The 19,224-nt window shown below is 33.7% G+C and overlaps 2 protein-coding genes across 5 annotated transcripts; one reads left to right on the top strand and one right to left on the bottom strand.

Annotated features, from left to right (window-relative positions):
- The first annotated feature begins 1,347 nt into the window (after positions 1-1,347).
- On the top strand, positions 1,348-5,551 carry LOC147397382 (shikimate O-hydroxycinnamoyltransferase-like). Of its 2 annotated transcripts, none has more exons than XM_086452979.1 (3): positions 1,348-1,472; positions 1,587-2,004; positions 4,489-5,551. In XM_086452979.1, exons 2-3 carry the CDS (start codon positions 1,597-1,599, stop codon positions 5,386-5,388), a joined length of 1,308 nt encoding a protein of 435 aa, XP_086309105.1. In that variant the 5' UTR covers positions 1,348-1,472; positions 1,587-1,596; the 3' UTR covers positions 5,389-5,551. The 2 variants fall into 2 exon arrangements, with proteins under 2 accessions (XP_086309105.1, XP_086309106.1); XM_086452980.1 differs by having other exon boundaries at positions 1,350-1,493.
- A 4,800-nt stretch (positions 5,552-10,351) lies between these two features.
- On the bottom strand, positions 10,352-18,955 carry MPS1 (multipolar spindle 1). 3 transcript variants are annotated; one of them, XM_086452982.1, is made up of 11 exons: positions 18,786-18,955; positions 18,637-18,694; positions 18,382-18,534; positions 18,233-18,295; positions 16,974-17,053; positions 16,780-16,837; positions 14,555-14,668; positions 13,629-13,821; positions 12,788-12,858; positions 12,503-12,624; positions 10,352-10,851 (listed from the first exon to the last, which is right to left on the bottom strand). In XM_086452982.1, the coding sequence occupies exons 1-11, from the start codon at positions 18,912-18,914 to the stop codon at positions 10,828-10,830; spliced, it is 1,065 nt and encodes a 354-aa protein (XP_086309108.1). In that variant the 5' UTR covers positions 18,915-18,955; the 3' UTR covers positions 10,352-10,827. The 3 variants fall into 3 exon arrangements, with proteins under 3 accessions (XP_086309108.1, XP_086309109.1, XP_086309107.1); XM_086452983.1 differs by lacking the exon at positions 10,352-10,851 and having other exon boundaries at positions 12,422-12,624; positions 12,788-12,851; XM_086452981.1 differs by lacking the exon at positions 10,352-10,851 and having other exon boundaries at positions 12,422-12,624; positions 18,786-18,953.
- Positions 18,956-19,224: the final 269 nt, after the last annotated feature.

Here is a 19,224-nt window from a genome sequence, read left to right on the forward strand (position 1 = left end):
TAAGTAGAGGTAGTTTGGACACTACTCTACTACAGCTGAACGTTGATCCCTCATTGTTATAACTTAAGTGGAATTCACTATTGTGTTTTATTACGTAAATGTTTGACTATACATAAGACAAAAAGGAGAAGTTTGGGAGTGGGATTTGTGGAGAGCTTTTCGGACTTCCACTTCTCAAAATGTATTTTGTACCTTGATGATGGCCAATATTCTACGGATTGCCAATTTTCTATGAATTGTAAGTAATATTTTTTAATGAAAAATCAAACAAATAATAAACATAAAATTTCACACAATAATCACTAATCTATCCATAAAAAATCATTAGTTTATCCATAAAAAAATAGTAATCTATGTCCTAACTCCTAAAATAATTCATAATAATTATTATTTACATATATATATATTGCATAGGGGTTCAGTTCTCAATTTGGTTCGGTTCTATACAAGTTTAATTTGAGAACCAAATCAAATTGATCAGTTCTTCATTTTCGTAATTCAGAACCGAATCACAACTTGTTCCGAACCGAATCACAACTTGTTCCAAATCAAAGCTATCAGTTTGATTCAGTATTCAGTTTGAACCGGACCAAGTTACACCCCTAATAATTAAAGATGTCAATGAGTATCCAATTATCAAAACAAAAACTTAAAAATAAGACTTTGGACCCCTTTAGTTTGGAATCGACCAGAATCAAGTCTCTTAGAATTGAACCAATTGAAAACATAAACCAACATAAATCATTAGAAACCAAGAATTGATACAATTTACAGAGAGTTTTTTAATGATTTCTCGAACCATTTATTGAGAATTTTTTTGATAGTTTTGGTTTGGGTTCCATTAATTTGAGAACTATACAAGCTATGGTAAAGAAGACTAGTAAAATTGTCTGTCTTAACCCCGTTGATCTTTAAAAATATATATATATATATATATATATATATATATATATAAAATTTAGTGGCTCCGGTTTTTTTAAGGGAAAGAACCGGAACCGACCCATTTTTATACATTCAGAATTAGCAAAATCCTACATCGAGATAAGTATCTGGATGATAGGAGGCCACAACAGCTGGAACTCGGAAGCGGCACGAAAGAACATACTCAAACAGGCTAATACCAAACGTTACCTCTCTTTGTTTGACTTATATTCGCTGCCGTGTACGCTACTTTACAGCAATAGATGTTCCATTAGCCATCTCTATTTATCAGTCAAAATTACAGAAACAAAGAAAAGTATTAAAAAAAGACTACACATTAGAAAAGCTAAGAAAAGTTGGTCACGAAATTAATTGAAAAACGTCAAAACATCCCATCCATTCAAACTTCTGAAAATAATTGTACAAATCCCAAGAACCATCGAACGGTCTAGAAATAAGGAGTATACCTACTTCACATCCTTAATATGTTCTCTAGGGATATATTTATTTAAGGATTCCTTAAGTGTTCTACGCTTCATTCTTCTGTACTTGTATGTCTCTTTGCTCTGCTTGTTAGTTCTCTTCATCTTCAACTTCAACTTCAACTCTTTTTTTTTTTCCCCACAAATTAAATTTGAGAAAAGATTCGCTGTTTGTTCTTGCAGATTAGATACGATGATGATAGTTAAAGTGCAAGAATCGACTATAGTTCGACCTTCAGAAGAGACTCCTAAGAAGACTTTGTGGACATCAAACATCGATCAGATATTTAGAGTACATATCCCGAGTATTTATTTCTTCAGATCCGACGGTTCTTCGAGTTTCTTTGATGTTAGTGTTTTAAAAGAGGCATTAAGCAAGGCCTTGGTACCGTTCTATCCGGTTGCCGGTAGATTGAAGAGAGACAAAGATGGTAGGCTTGAGATAGAGTGCAACGGTGAAGGTGTACTCTTTGTTGAGGCTCATACTGACTCGTATCTCGATGATCTTGGTGATTTCACTCCAACTCGGGAACTCAGTAACCTCATCCCTAAACTTGAGAAAAATAAGGATATCTTTTCATCTCCTCTACTTCTGCTTCAGGTGACTTTTTTTTTTTTTTTTTTCTTTCTCTCATACATCCTTTGATTCTTAACTTTTTAAGATTTGGATCCTTTGACCATTTACTTTGGAGCATGTTTTGGTGTTTTATGGAAGTTGTTGAAGAGATCAAAGTTGTTGAAATGGACGGTTGAGATGTTAGGGAGAAAACCTAAAATAATTACTTTGATCTCTAGAAAATATGTTTTTCTCCTCTTATCTCTATCGTTTGGTTTAATGATTTAAGTCTCAACTGTAGTTATTGAGTCTAGAAAAAGTCCTTTTTCTCGGGACATGAGTAGTGTATATATTCGAGGAAAATCAATGGTTCTCCGCAGCGAGTTACTGTAGCAATACTCCTGCCCTGCCAAATTGATGGTCCCCCACAACACCGAAACTTTCAACAGTTTTTCTCCAAAGAAGATGGTTTTTCTGTGTATACGCATCGTATAGTATGGTAGTACCTTTCTTCAAAAGAGGTTTTTTTTTTTATTACTATTTTTAGATACAGAGCCATAGGAAACTTTATGTTTTTTCCTCGAAATGTGACACGTCAGCACAGTGCTGGGGACAATATATTGTAGAAAGTCACTTTTGCATTTCTCTTTTTTTTTTTTTCAAAATATCCATAAAAAAAACTTAAATTACTAAAAAATATAGTAAAAATCAAAATTTCACCAACATTAAAGATATGTTGACTTTGGGTCAAAACGTAAAAAATCTAATCTTGCATTTTATTGGGTAAATCTCAATATCTCATGTTACAAATTTTATTAATTTAAAAATTTATAATCTTGTACTTTAGCGTCTACTAATGCACTAAAAATATATAATTAAAATAAAAATAAAAATCTATATATAAAAAAAAAATTAGAAGTTGTTTACAAACAGTTAATTTGAGTTGTCATTTCCAACAATTTGACATAAAATAATATTAGTGAATTTTATCATGACGGAGGAGTAGATGTGATGGATTTGAAAACCATGATTAAGATTTAAGAGTGATCATGTACACACATTAATAATTAATTATGTAAAGGAAAATAGTGAAATAATAATCGTTTAGGTTTAGTTGACCCAAGATTTTTGAAATAAAATATTGATGATGGTAATTTAATTACATTAAATAACTTGTTTTATTTTTTTTATAAGGTTTATATTATTAAGTGAGAGTGCATGATTTAATAATAATAGTGATTATTATACTATATACAGCTATAAGATCAAATATTAAATGTTATCATATAAATAATATCTCTATAATATAATTAAGGTCAAGTTGCCTTGGTCTATATTCTAATATTAATTTTTTTTAATATATAATTTGTATGTTTGACTGGGTCAAGTTCCCAGAATCCAACAAGATGTAAAATTGGATCCTCAAACCGAATCCGAATCCAATTTTCAGTAGGAAAATCCAGCCCAAGACATCGGTGGGCGAGACCTATGATTTTTGGTATGGTTTGTCGATGGATCCGATTCAGATTGTATCGGGTCAATCAGGGATCAGTTCGTCGAAAAACAGATAGGATCGAAGTGAGGAGTCGAAGTGATAATTATTTGATTGGGTTCTCTCTTATACCGATCTCAATATTTTGATCCAAATCCGATTTGATGTCCCTAATCTCAGTTATACTTGCAGGTAACTTACTTCAAATTTGTGGTGGTGTTTCTCTTGGTGTGGGAGCACAACACACCCTTGTCGATGGAGTCTCTGGGACACACTTCATGGGCCCGAGTTGCACGAGGACTCGATGTTAAGATACCTCCATTCCTCGATCGTACATTGTTACGTGCTCGAAACCCACCCAACCCGACATTCCCCCATGATGGATTTGAAACCATGATTAAGATTTAAGAGTGATCATGTACACACATTAATAATTAATTATGTAAAGGAAAATAGTGAAATAATAATCGTTTAGGTTTAGTTGACCCAAGATTTTTGAAATAAAATATTGATGATGGTAATTTAATTACATTAAATAACTTGTTTTATTTTTTTTATAAGGTTTATATTATTAAGTGAGAGTGCATGATTTAATAATAATAGTGATTATTATACTATATACAGCTATAAGATCAAATATTAAATGTTATCATATAAATAATATCTCTATAATATAATTAAGGTCAAGTTGCCTTGGTCTATATTCTAATATTAATTTTTTTTAATATATAATTTGTATGTTTGACTGGGTCAAGTTCCCAGAATCCAACAAGATGTAAAATTGGATCCTCAAACCGAATCCGAATCCAATTTTCAGTAGGAAAATCCAGCCCAAGACATCGGTGGGCGAGACCTATGATTTTTGGTATGGTTGTCGATGGATCCGATTCAGATTGTATCGGGTCAATCAGGGATCAGTTCGTCGAAAAACAGATAGGATCGAAGTGATAATTATTTGATTGGGTTCTTCTTATACCGATCTCAATATTTTGATCCAAATCCGATTTGATGTCCCTAATCTCAGCTTATACTTGCAGGTAACTTACTTCAAATGTGGTGGTGTTTCTCTTGGTGTGGGAGCACAACACACACTTGTCGATGGAGTCTCTGGGACACACTTCATCAATTCATGGGCCCGAGTTGCACGAGGACTCGATGTTAAGATACCTCCATTCCTCGATCGTACATTGTTACGTGCTCGAAACCCACCCAACCCGACATTCCCCCACATCGAACATCAACCGCCACCATACATGAAATCATCACCTAAAATACATGAATCCGAAACAAGTCCAAACAACACCGCCATTTGTTCTTTCAAGATCTCTCGGGACTTCATCGCTCGTCTTAAAGAAAAATGTAAAGAAGGAACCGAGCCAGCTACCTTTAGCTCCTACGTAGTATTAGCGGGACATGTATGGCGTTGTGTGTGCAAAGCACGTGGCCTCGAGGATGATCAAGAGTCATCTGTATCTATTGTTGTTGATGGCCGTTCACGTCTGAATCCACCACTCCCAACTGCATACATGGGCAATGCACTTTTCCATGTGACACCTAGAGCTACCTCAGGTGACCTCTTAACGAAGCAATTATCTTACGCTGTTCGGAAGGTAAATGACACATTGGGTCGAGCAGATGACGAGTATCTTAGATCGGCTATAGATTACTTGGAGCTACAACCGGATCTATCGGTACTTGTTCGGGGTCCTCACACATTTAGGTGCCCGAATTTGGGGTTCACTAGTTGGAATCGGATGCCTATACATGATGCGGATTTTGGATGGGGGAGGCCGGTATACATGGGGCCCGGAGCAATTCTTTTTGAGGGTCTTGCATATGTGCTTCCTAGTCCCGCAAACGATGGGAACCTGTCTTTAGCGATCTCGCTGCAGCCGCATCACATGGAACGCTTCAAAGAAATTCTCTATGATTTGTGAGGGAGGAGATGATTCAACTTGATTTGTGTTGGGCAAATAAGGTCTATTACCATTCTTTAATTTTCTGGTTTGGATTTTGTTTAATTAAGAATCTCTGTTATGTGATATGTAACTTCTTGATCTGAAATGGTACAAGATTAGATCGGTGATTTTCCTATTGTGACATTTTATCTAACAGTTAGACACAGATTTAGGTCTTGCATTAATAGACTTGCCATTGGGAAATTCAAAGTTTGAGTTTCTTTTGAAAAAAATCCAAATTTGACGGACCAAGAAGTCGAATTGTCGTCGAATTTTTCGTTGTCAATTTTTTTTTCGACGGGCCAAATCTGTCAAATTAATGAAGGATGAGAGAAATTCGACAGTTCTAAGTCGTTAAATCTGGGAATATCAAGAATTTCAATGGTCCTAAGTCGTCAAAATTCGATTTCTAATATTCGTGGGTCTTGACTTGTCAATTTTTCCCGTAGAAATTTTCAATTTTCACGTAGTGGTTTTCAATTATACTCCTGAAAAATTTATCAATAGTAACAAAGCTTGGACCTTTAAGACTTGTGATTAATTTAATGAATTATATCTGTTCATTCAATTATGTTCAAAATCAAGTCTTTTGTTATTGAAAGTGAGTTTATATCTATGTTGACTATTTTCAAGAATATTCTTTTAAGATCGTAAATAATTTTTTTCAAATGTATCCATTCGACGTTGTTTTCATTTCAACATCTTCATCTCACAATTTTTAACATGAAGACAATATGTTATAAAATCAATATGAGATGGGTATCATTAAAAAGTGTATGTTACCAAGGGCCTTTGTGGCACAAATCCCATTTGGTTTGGATGAAAAATAACTAAACCACTTCTATCAGAATTGTATTTTCCACCAAACCCTATTTTCAGGTCAATGTCATCCATGTATCCATCATGGGAGGAAAAGTTTTGATTTTTGTGAAAATTATTTAATAGAAAGGAAGGATTCCTTTCTAAATACCCCTATTTTTTTTATAAAGTTAGTGGTCCATTTTGGGAAACTTTCTTCTCTATTATCGTCCTCTAGTCCCTTGGAGAGAGATGATTCTAATTATCGAGACAAGTCAAATATAAGAAATGTTGAAACGACCCCACACTTCACTGTTTTCCACTGTGTTGATGTGAAGGTATCATAAATACTTTTCGCTCTATGATCTATTCACACATCCACATCACCACAGCAAATTCCACAATGACTCCGTCATTTCAAACATGTGAGACATCCATTTATTTCGATCATCGAGATCAAATATTATAAAGAGTGTTGATTATGTAAGTCAAATCAACAAGGTAACTCACTAACACGACAGGTGCAAGAATCGTAGATTTTTTCTTTTTAAATATACAACTGCACATATTTTATGAGGATGTGCAATTGTATATTTAAAAAAAAAAAAAAAAAAAACATATGATTCTTGCTGGATACATGTCAGTTGAATTTTTGAATTATCCTATTAAGTTGAGTTACAAAATCATTATACTACTATAAAAATTAATGATTTTTGAATTTGAATTTTCTTTTTTTTTTCACTCGATCTGTACTCGATTGACTTAACAAGGGCATAGAATCATAAATCCTTTTTCTTGTGTATTTCGAAGAAAATAATCTATGATTCCTCTTACCACGTCAACTGAGTACAAATCGAATAAAAAAATCACAATTTTATTATATATTATTGATGGACCTATTATTATTATTATTAATTAGGTTGTCAAGGTACCGCGCGGAATAACAGGTGCATTTTGAAATACTTCCCTAACTTGTGGTCTATTATAATTTTCCCATCTCATCATCTGACATGTGAATTCAGGAATAAAGATGTGGACAAAGTGTACTCGTCATTTATATATAGGTGAATATTTAATTGAAAATGGAACATATTTGGGGCCACTTGTCATTATTTTTAATAATAACTTGTGAACATGGCCCCCAAGACCCCTCTTCCTATCAATAATTGAGATGCTATTAAAACACCAACTTTTGCTTGTAGCACATCAATCTACATAGACAAATGTTTAGAGTCTAAAAGAATGCTTGTATTGTAAATAAAAGTCTGGGTGCAAATAAAAGAGTAATTTTTACATACCCTTCCATGTATTGATAATATTTGAGATATCCCTCTAAGTTTTCATATTGATGGCATGTCCAACTAATGCCTTAATCTAACAGGGGTCGTTTCAAAGTGGTAAATCGCAAAATGCTAATCGAGGAAATCCACAAACTAGGGAATATAGATCCAAACAATTACGCGATTTTGAAAAAATAAAAAGTGAAAAAAATCAAAATAAGACAAACTAATAAGAAGATTTGATTATCAATCGTGTTTCAACTGAGTACAAATCGAATAAAAAAATCACAATTTTATTATATATTATTGATGGACCTATTATTATTATTATTAATTAGGTTGTCAAGGTACCGCGCGGAATAACAGGTGCATTTTGAAATACTTCCCTAACTTGTGGTCTATTATAATTTTCCCATCTCATCATCTGACATGTGAATTCAGGAATAAAGATGTGGACAAAGTGTACTCGTCATTTATATATAGGTGAATATTTAATTGAAAATGGAACATATTTGGGGCCACTTGTCATTATTTTAATAATAACTTGTGAACATGGCCCCAAGACCCCTCTTCCTATCAATAATTGAGATGCTATTAAAACACCAACTTTTGCTTGTAGCACATCAATCTACATAGACAAATGTTTAGAGTCTAAAAGAATGCTTGTATTGTAAATAAAAGTCTGGGTGCAAATAAAAGAGTAATTTTTTACATACCCTTCCATGTATTGATAATATTTGAGATATCCCTCTAAGTTTTCATATTGATGGCATGTCCAACTAATGCCTTAATCTAACAGGGGTCGTTTCAAAGTGGTAAATCGCAAAATGCTAATCGAGGAAATCCACAAACTAGGGAATATAGATCCAAACAATTACGCGATTTTGAAAAAATAAAAAGTGAAAAAAATCAAAATAAGACAAACTAATAAGAAGATTTGATTATCAATCGTGTTGGAGTGACCTTAACTGGAACCTCTTATCATACTTCTTGACGTGAAAGTGTATTGAAACCATAGATACGTTTCATCGAGATACGAGAGAACATATACGGTTCACATATGCTTTAACTTCAAGAAGTGCGATATGGAGTTTTAGCCTAAGGTCACTTCAGCATTATTGATGATTGCTTCATAATTTAAAATTTCAAGAAATTGAAATAACTCAAAGGAGAGATTTATTGATGATTGCTTCATAATTTAAAATTACAAGTTTCTTTTGAATGATGAAGCCCTTGTTTTAAGTTAATTATTGTAATAGTTTTCAAAATATTTATAAGATATTAAATGAATGACCAAATATTGTCCATTTATATATTTTCTTTAATAAATAAAAAATAATGCTAAACTGACATCTTATCACACTGCACCGATCACACTCCAGAAAATAGATGATTCTTTATAAACACAGTGTTGAAGGCAATGTTGTAAGGTGTCAGTATAGTACAACTCTTTGCAAAAACCGCATTTGAAACAATAAATTTTGTGGCATTCACATAGAAGTGCTTCGACCTTAAAGACACCAAATACCCAAACAAGGCCTAAACCTTTACTTACCATGGATTTGGAGTTATTTGAACTTCATTTAGCGGCAATACATAGAATCAAAACTAGAGTTATGGAGTGTTAATTTACTTAAAGTCCAAATAACCATTTGACATGTGGCATAAATGCCATCAATAGTAAGAGAGAAAATTTCTCTCCTCACCTTGTGCTATTAAAAACATGATCCAATGTAATGAGATTGTAGAGGACGAAATTCTACAAATTAAAACATAATTTTTTTAAAAAATTTGTTATTAATTGTTCACAATTGAATTTTGATTTTAAGTTCGTGTATTAGATGGCTGTCTTTTTTCAAATTTTATGAATCATATTTGAAATATATATTAAAAAAATATATACATATATACATATATTTTGTGAACATAAATTTTTTCATATAGTCAAGAAGGAAGGTTGTGGTGTTAAATTGACAGCGTCATAATCCATGTGGTCTGAAAGACCCATTCAAAGATTTTAATTCTCAAAATTGAAATTTGTGGGCATGTACTCGACTTGTGAGTTGAAAGAGAAATTTTCTCTATTGTTGATGTCATTTGTACATGTTGACGACAATTAATGAGCAAAACATCATTCTCTAAGTAAGCATAAATATCTCTTAATGGTTTGATAGACATTATTTATTTAGTGAGCAAAACACATTTCGGTCTTCTCTCTGTATTGTCTGGCGTCTCCTCTTTCCCACAATTATCGCCACAAATCTTTGGAAATCTTCGTTTTTAATTTTATAATCCCAAATGTCAACAACTCTGGTCTCTTCGTTTCATACTTAAGAATCTTCTAGAAAAACTCTCAAGTCGGCACGGAATAGTCCTTCCTTTTTTTCCTTTTATTTTATTTTATTGGAATCTATTGGAGTCTAGTGCCTCGGAATCGAATCAATTGAGAACCCAAACTGATTAAAATCGAGAATCATAAATGTTCAAAATAGAAATTTTGTACTATTCGAATTTTAGTTAGATTGATTAAGTATAAAAATTTAACAAACCCACTGACATCCCTACTTTGTTTTTTATTAATAATAAATTAATTACAATTATAAATCATCATAATGTGATGATATTAGGGGAACGTTTCATGTTATATGTTGTACGAAATGCATTTCTTTTTTCTCTACTCACAAACTTCCAAAAGCTATAGTTTGGCATAAATCCATTTTGACCATCTAATATTTTGATAATTACACTTACCTTCCCTTTAATTAGGGATACAATTTAATTCTATTTAAACTGAGAATCGAACCAATCCGTGAGTTTTGGATTGGGTTGGTTCAGTTTTAATTAAATAATAGTTCGATTTCAAATTAAAAAATTAAAAATCGATAGATTCGATTCGATTTTCGCTTCAAGATTTGTAAATAACCGAACCAAATCGAGAATCGAAGCAAAATAATTTTTAAAAATAAAATACAGAAAAAGCCCTAACCCTCTTTACTTTCTTTTTCTCTATCGTCTCAACGACGGTTGAAACCTGTGACGATGTGAGCTGCAACGCGACGATCTCTCCCTTTCTCTCTCTTGTCTCTACGATGACCGGTGCCTCTCTTTCTCTATCATCTATGTGACCTACAATGACTGGTGCCCCTCGCTCTCTCTCTCTCTCTCTCTTTATCTCTATCGTCTCTGCGACCTAAGACAACCGGTGCCTCACTGCCTCTCTCTCTCTCTACGACGACCGATGCTTATCTCTCTCTCTCTCTCATCTCTGCTACCTGGGATGACCGGTGCCTCACTGCCTCTTCTGCGACTGTAAGTTGCCTTTAATTGCGTCAGTGGTGGTTCATCTCCCTCTCTCTCTCTTAAGCTGCAAAACCAGATGGAAGAGATGAAGGAAGATTCGATCGAAAACGAGAGAAAGAGAGAACCTCATGGGACCGAACCCAACCAAACAGAATTAAGATCAATTTGGATTGGTTCGATTCTAGATTAATTCGATTCGATTCTGATTTTCATATAATAAATCGATATTGGTCGGTTCGATTCTGATTTTACTCTAAACCGAACCAACCCAAACCAAGTTGCACCCCTACCTTTAACTAGCGGAGTAAAAATTTAAATGTTATTTTATGATTTTGCCCTCTTATTTTATGTTATTTTTTATTAGAAAAAATAAAATTTAAAATACCCCCACCTCGGCATTCATTAAACTAATTTTTTTCACAGGCATATTTTTATATATAAAAAGAAATAATATTTTAAATAGGATAAAATGATTTTATAAAAGGAATTTAACTATTAAGTTGATGGCAATTTGATGGAAAGGGTAAGAGAACCCTTGCATAACTACAAGGGAGGTCAGTGCAATTATCAAAATATTAAGACGTCAAAATGTTATTTACCCGAAAAATTGTTGTGCACATGTTTAATCGTGCATAGAAATGGGTGAGATAAGAATTCTATAAAAAATTAAAAATTAATCAGATATTTTATTTGTTTTATTGATTTTTTCCACAAAAAAAAAAAAAATTGACAATCATCTAAATTTTCAATTAAGGCTAGATTTCATTTTCCCAACTAGATTCATGGGAAAATCAAATCTACTCTTCCTTTCCTTCGCTCTTGTTCTTGAAAATCACACTAAAATTTGCTATTTTTACCCTATCCGTTATCCACCATCATTTCCCTAACGATTGCAAATTCTATGAAAAACAATCTTTTATGCAGTCAAACAGATCCTTCAATAGACTCGGAGGGAGGGACCTTTTATATACCCCCTTTCCTACCATATAAGTAGGAAAGTGAAATCCATGTTTTTGTGAACTTTTTGATTGAGGTGGAAAATGAATTTCCTTTTCCATTTGTAATCAAACACTTGAAAAATGTCATTTTCCACAGAAATTGATTTTTCACCCTATTTTCCATGTGCAATCAAACATACCCTAAATAATTTTCTCCCCATCCACAATCCAAATAGACCTTTTCCCTACGACTGTCGATGGGCCTTGAGGTTCGAAAACTCAACCCAAACCAAACCCATATAATAATTGGGCCAAGCCAAATTGGGACAATTTATAAATGACATATAAGTCTATAAGCCCATTCAGGCCCCATTCCGATCCACACCATTTCGAGCCTATTAGCAAGATGACTCGTGTACTATAAAACTTAAATAATAAAGTTAAAATTTTCTATTTTACAAAATAATATTAATTACAAAATATAAATTTGAATACAAAATGAATATATATATACATATAAAAATAAAAATAAAAATATTTCGCACATTATAATTTTTCACTTGTCCGAAATAATTTCAGAATTCCAAACCATATTTGTGGTAATCTTTGCGAAATACAATCTTATTCATCATCAGAAGTTTCAATAGTAATTATTATTTTTATTTTTTTGAGGGATTAGAAAGTTTCAAGATAATGTTTGAAAAATCCAATTCATTAGTGAAACAGATTCTTAAGGATATCTGAGCAAAGAGTTTGGAAACAAGAAACCTGGCTCACCTGTTTAGCCAATTCCCCTGTTACCCGGTCCATGTACAAAACATAGAGTCCGTTCCTGCTTTCCAACAGGTCTAATGTTTTTCGCGCTTGAAGAACCGATGTCATCCACTCTTCAAATAATGCTGCAAAACCATAACCATCATCATCATCATTGTTATATGGATCTTACCATTGCAAAGCCTTGTAAAAGTTCACATAGAAATTGTTAAAAATGTTATCTAATAGTTATGGAAAAAAATAATATTAGCTAAATAGTTATGAGAAGAAAGTGAGCGTAATACATACTGCTATCAAAACCTTCATCTCTTGTCCAAGCTTGAATATAATCTGATATCAGAAACTCAATAAGCTGAATCCTGTCATGCACGTAAAAAAATCAGGAAAATGCTAACTTGAAACCCAAAACCAAGAAATTTTTAGTTTTCATTTCTTTTTCTTTTTCTTTTTCTTTTTTTTTAAATTAAAAAATTTACAATTTTAATGCACTAAGACTATTCTATAACCCTCAAAGGATACACCCATAATAGCTAACTACAGAGCAAGTTTTGTCACCATGGAAATCTGAAAAATCCTTCAGGAGACATCTGAGGTCCTTGATAATCCACCTAATGGCATCGACAGATTATATATAGTTGAACACATCAACGGTCATAGAATTTAACTAGTAAACTACTGGATCAGCTTTTCTTGTATCCTAATATGTTTGTGTAAGGTTTGAATGTGCTTCTCATGTCCATTGGCTTGTACAGAAGTTTGACTTACCCTTAGTGTTCTAAGAGTTGTTCTAACCGGTGTCAAACAACATATTGCCAAAAATGGGGCCTTGGATACTTCCGTCTAGTTTCCAATGAAAATGTATTGGTTAATGAATGAACAGTAATATGAAACTATGGAAGTCTCAAAAGTTTGTGGTGGCTGGGTGTGTCCAAAGGGGGTGATGACACCCTATGTCATTAAAAAAAAAAAGTCTCGACAAACAAGAAGATTAGACAAAATGGATCAGATAAAGATGGTATGTGTCGGTGACATTTGAGCTAACACCACTAAGCAAGGTTAAGCATCCAAAGAACCTATCCTATAAGTAAAATTATCGGCATTTGAAACTTATTTTACTGGGAGTACTTACAGCAAGAACAGACAGCTATGGGTATCTGGGAAAGCATCATCAAATGGATCCATGAAAGCCATATTGTCGGCTAATACAGAAATCCTTAGACAAACTGCAAGCATTATGCGTTGACCAATATATGGGTCACTTCCAAGCTTACGAATTAAGTGCTGAACATAGAACTGAGCATCCGTACCAGAGTAGGATGATTCTGTAATAGAAAGTGAAGGACGAAGTTACAAAACAAAATGGCATAAAGAACTAGTGACAGCAAAACTGAATAAAACAAAAGCTTGTCAATGATATCTGTTAACTTAAAATGGTTTTTTGTCCACAAGTAGACAAACATGAACTGTGCTTCCAGTAAACATGCTGAAAACATGTATTAGATTTATGAGCACCCAACAAACCTACATAAGGAAACCCAATATATTGCCATTATAATGAGCAATATCATGGATTACAAAATTTGGCCATTCTATTTCTGGCTGAAATCAAAATCAAGACTAAATAAGGAGAATCTCTTGTGTGGTTATTACAATGCAATTAACCATCATTCAAGACTTTGCAACAAGGAATCCATAATCTGATGATGGTCACTTGAATTGTAAATTACATATTGTATTATCGGAGGAATGCCTAATCACATTATATGCTATGTAGCTTGGCAAGAATATATATATATGTTATATGCCATGTAGCCCGGCATATTATCTGCAGGTAAATCAGTCTCTACCATGATATTTTATTTCAAATATAATGTTTCCTTTTTAGACCATCTATCAGAGGAAACAGGGAATCCAACTAATGCAACACAATTTGTACTTCAAATCTTCATGTTCAGGAGCATTTAAAAGAACACACCAACATTTCAAGCAACTAAATCTTATTTTATTTTTTAAAATTAGAAGCATTTTAAGCATATTACTGCATCAACTATTTACCATCTCCCTGTAAGGGGGTACACATTCTCCCCAGAAGTCTTGTAATCAAGCTATTGACAATCCCTTCAATAGGTTCTCTATTTTTTTGCTTCGCAAGCAAATTCTTTAATGAAGCTTCAAAAGAGAGACAGAGACATGAATCAATGATGGATAAAATACTAAGATATTTTTTAGGAGACAAGCTATGTGTGTGATATATAAAGTAAAAGAACACATGCAAAAAATTATTGTTTTATAGTTCATTACAAGATGGTCTTAGGGAAAGCTTTCTGAAAAGTTAACCACAGATAAGCATTAAAACATTACCTCAGACTGTCAACAGTAACTAGGAGAAGCAATTCCAATTGTTGAGTTAGAAAAAGAACATAGGCATGTTGGAGAAGAATATAGTTTTACTGTTAATTACACGATAGAAAGCTATATGAAAAGTTAGCCTGAAGTGCTAGTCCATAAATGTTAATGGTTTGTGACTAACCAAGAGATTTATTTCTTGGAACTAGAAGCTGAGAAAGCATTAAAAAGTAAGAGATCACACTAAGCAAAACAAATACAGAAAAACCTTAATTAACTGAATTTCCTATTTGACCCAGCAAGTCAAAGAAGCTCCATTTTCCACTGGAGATAGAAGAAAAGAAGAAGAAGAAGAAGAAGAACCAAATAGGTGAAGTTCATAAGGATCCACAAAAAGCAAAAATAGCAGGATCCAGAAGTCCCCCCCGGTGGGAATTTGGCCATAATTGATTTCAGTAGCAGGGGACAACCAACCACAAGTCAGTTCACCATATTTTCTGATGGACAAAATGGTGTACCCTAGAATAGAACAGATATCATCTTAGCAATTTAATGCCTTATCCCTCTAAATTGATAAAGTAGAGCAAAGCATGGACAGAAATTTGGCAATCTATTCATCATCATTGTAGACTTATACCAATAATATGGGTTGTCTAAAAATGTTGACTATCAAATAATATTAGGTTTTAAACCAGTGTTCTCAAACACTAAGGCGTGAAGCACCGCACCTGCAAAGCCTTGAGGCATAAACCTCGGAAGCAAGAATTTTTCAATGATTACTAATAAATATACAAATAAAAAAATAATCTAATGAAGAAAAAATCAAGATAAAATCTCATAAATAAAAATATAACAATTCACAATTTCACATTCCAAGATGCAATATCCAAATCCCATAATATATTAAAATTGACCCATACCCATAGCTCCATAGCTCCAACTTTTAATTTCAAACCCTCAAATGAAAAAAACAGAACTAGTGTAACAATTATTTTAGCACTAGAAGAAGAAGCAGAGGAGCAGGTTTTGCTTAGAGAGAAAAATCAAAAATAAAAAAGAAAAGGAAAGGAAAAGTAGTGAAAAAAAGAAACAGAGACTATTGAAGAATTGACTAATGCTTGTTGAGATTACAGCCAAAAGAAAATATGCAACATATATAGTTAAGAACCTATATGTCAATTAAATGTCATTAGGGGGGACAATTTATAAGTATAAGAACCATTATGTAATCATACTCCAAGAAGAAGAAAAAAGGAAAAAAAATCTATATGGGAAGATTTTTCAAAATAGGGGTTAGAAGTTTCAGAATGGGCTATTTTTTGTGAGGATGATCTCCTCATCATAGAGATCATCCTCACCAAAAATCAGCCCATTCTGAAACTTCTAATCCATACATTGAAAAAATGTTTGGCTCTCTTTAGGGCCTCCAAACGCCACCCTATATATATATATATATATATAAAATACATCCCCGTAAGTTATCACATACACCTTAGCCAAAAGGGGTATGCCTCCCTTAAAAGTGTAAGCTTTTTCAATGCCTCTTGTAGTAAGGCACATCTTCAAGGGAATATGGCCTTTTCCTTAAAGCCTCAAAGTTTTCTTTAAGAGTCTCACCCAAAGAAGGGCCTCACACATAAGCCTTCAATGCCTTGAAAAAATTGTATTGAAGAACCAGCCTCTTCAGCTATCACTTACATCATCCATTAAAGTCCACTTGATATCGGTCTCAATCCAAATCTCTCAAATCTCAATCAAGCTTTTAGCGTACCAATTACACAGATTTGGGGGGAAGAACATGTGATTTGAGGGTTGTGTTTTATACAATATAGTATTAGTTATTCATAATTTGGTTTACGAGGTATTCATGAAAATGAATGGACAAATTAAGTATCAACGACACACCGTGGAAATTGGACTGACATGGATATTACCTAGAATAAAGTCTACAGCTTGGTGTGACAAGTTGGAGAAAGAAGCATCATTCTTTGCCTACAAGATATAGCAAAATACATTAAAATGGAAAAAAAAAGGAAGAAGAAGAAATACATGTGTATGTCTATATATATGTGTGAATTTCAGTTATAGTCTGAAAGTAATGTAAAAAACAATGGTGTTGCAATCTGACAGGATTAAGCATTTTGCAAAGCTCCACCAGAAAATCAACTGACGCACTAAGCTGCTCTATCTCATCTTCAACATTTAACTCTGCAATCACCAAAAGAAAATACATAGGAAATTTTACATGTTAAGAACATTGAGAGGCTCCAATTAACTTCAAGAAGCAATATCATGCTCCTAAGCCTTGATTCAACCAATATTTCATAACGCATGGAAAACTGCAAATTCCTAACACAACTGACACAGGAACATTTCCAAGGAGGAATTATGGGTTTTTAGTTAACTAGGATGATCCAACAATACCCAATATGCAATAACAAGCCAAGTTTGCCACCAAACTTGTCTCATCCACTCTATGTCAGGCAACTTTTACAGTAATCTAAGAACCTCTTTACAGAATTTTAGTATTTCACACATTATTCCCATTCTGCTCTTCTCCCTTTGTCGACTTAAGATAAACCTCTTGCAGTGTACTAACAATATGATGGCTACATAAAAATTTGGCAAAACAATAGCAGAGACATGGAGATCTGGGAATGGAAAACCCTAAACTCCATATGTAATATTTGATAGAAATCCACCTTCTATAACAGTTAATATCAGATTGATGGGTATTGAATGTGAGGTCTGACATGCCATTATTATGTATGTATGCACACTAGAAGGAATTGCACAAACTTCATGATCATGTTAATTTTTTTTCCAACAGCCATGCCTTTGGTTTATGAGGGCAATTAATGCTTATATTGTGCTAGACTATTAGTTTTACAAAAGCAGGCTGTGTTTTATATTGGAGGACAACTTCCCTTACTGAGAATTCAGGTCAGCAGCTCAGCCAACCTCTTTACTCGGCATTCAGGCTGACTAGCTACAAGATGATAGGCAACAGATCCAAGACTTCTCTTATGAAGAATTTTATTTTATCAACCTCTTGTTAGTTCTTAGGCCTATCGCTACCCTTGAGACGTCGGCTCTGTCAAGCTCTCATGTAATTTCATAGAAATAGATCTGGCTTCATGTTATCATTATCTGCCTGATTCGGACTTCTAACCTTAATTCCATGTGGAGGGCTGAGATTCACTATTAATTTTCCCCATTACACTAGGCTAAGTCTACCTCAAGTAAGAATTTTTGAAGCCTCACCTAATACAACATAATAAACAATAAAATCTATGAACACAAGTAATCTCAGAAATTTATTTTTAATTAAATGCAAGTGAAAGGTGATTATAGCTAGGTCAACTCTGTAGATATTATTTAATTTACCTAAAACACATCGTGGCTGGACTGATTCATCTGGTCGTCTTCTCCTCCTTTCCTTCAAACGAACTGAAAGAACAAAAACGCTAACTGAAGATTCTCAAAAGAAACATCTCAGAAAAGAAGAAACAATAAGAACAAGAACAAGAAGAAACCTTGTCTGAGGAATCTTCGACGTAAAACCTCATCGAATTGGCGATCACAATCATCACTCAGGTGAGCTCGATTAGGGCTCAATTTTCCGAAATTATCAAAGAAATAACACTTGCAAGAAGCACTCTGCGGGAACAGATCGTACTGCGTTCCATCTGAAACAAAACAAGAGAAAATCCAAAGCCGATCTTCCCTTTCTCTTCAGATGTGCTGTAAGGAAACAAAGAAAGTGAAAGAGATTTAGAATATACGAAAACCTTCAAGTTCTTTGATTTCTTCTTTCAGTCTCAGCAGTTCTCGTTTCCTCTCCTTTGCCTGTAAATCCAAAAATAGCGATGAAATTAGGGTTTCTTCGATCGAATTGCTGGAATTTGAGAGGAAAAAGGATGAAATCAAAGAAAAAAACCTTTCTTTTCCAACGTTGTGCGTCGGATTCAGATGCAGAAGAAGATGATGAAAGTGTGGGTTTCGGGTCTAGTTTCGAGCGAAGAAGAGCGACCGCTACAGCGAGTTTTAGCGACGGATTCGAATCCATCTTCTCTCCCTTACGCGCGAATTTTCTTCCAATTTAAAACAGACCAATTTTATATGATCACTTTATATGGTTATTTAGACATTACCCCTCCACATTTTAGTGAATATTCAAGATACCCCTAGTGATTTTAAACTGATGACATACCTCCTTTGATCTCTGTCTTTTCTTATGGACTAATGGCAAATGAGGGCATTTTAGCCGTTTCATGGTAGTCTCTCATGCAATACTGAAGTCAGGTGGCTATTTCGTCAGTCACCAAAATTGGGAGGACACCTCAAAGATATCCTCTTCAGATTCATGGTGTGCTTTA

This window comes from Akebia trifoliata, chromosome 8 (assembly GCF_017979445.1).
Source record: "Akebia trifoliata isolate Shusen 1 chromosome 8, ASM1797944v1, whole genome shotgun sequence".
Taxonomy (NCBI): domain Eukaryota; kingdom Viridiplantae; phylum Streptophyta; class Magnoliopsida; order Ranunculales; family Lardizabalaceae; genus Akebia; species Akebia trifoliata.

Coding starts and splice junctions, on each gene's coding strand:
- LOC147397382 (XM_086452979.1), top strand. CDS start 1,597: ATGATGATAGTTAAAGTGCAAGAATCGACTATAGTTCGACCTTCAGAA. Junction 2,005..4,488: donor CTCCTCTACTTCTGCTTCAG/GTGACTTTTTTT, acceptor TTATACTTGCAG/GTAACTTACTTCAAATGTGG.
- MPS1 (XM_086452981.1), bottom strand. CDS start 18,914: ATGGATTCGAATCCGTCGCTAAAACTCGCTGTAGCGGTCGCTCTTCTT. Junction 16,838..16,973: donor TTTGCAAAATGCTTAATCCT/GTCAGATTGCAA, acceptor TATATCTTGTAG/GCAAAGAATGATGCTTCTTT. Junction 13,822..14,554: donor TACCCCCTTACAGGGAGATG/GTAAATAGTTGA, acceptor TTTCTATTACAG/AATCATCCTACTCTGGTACG.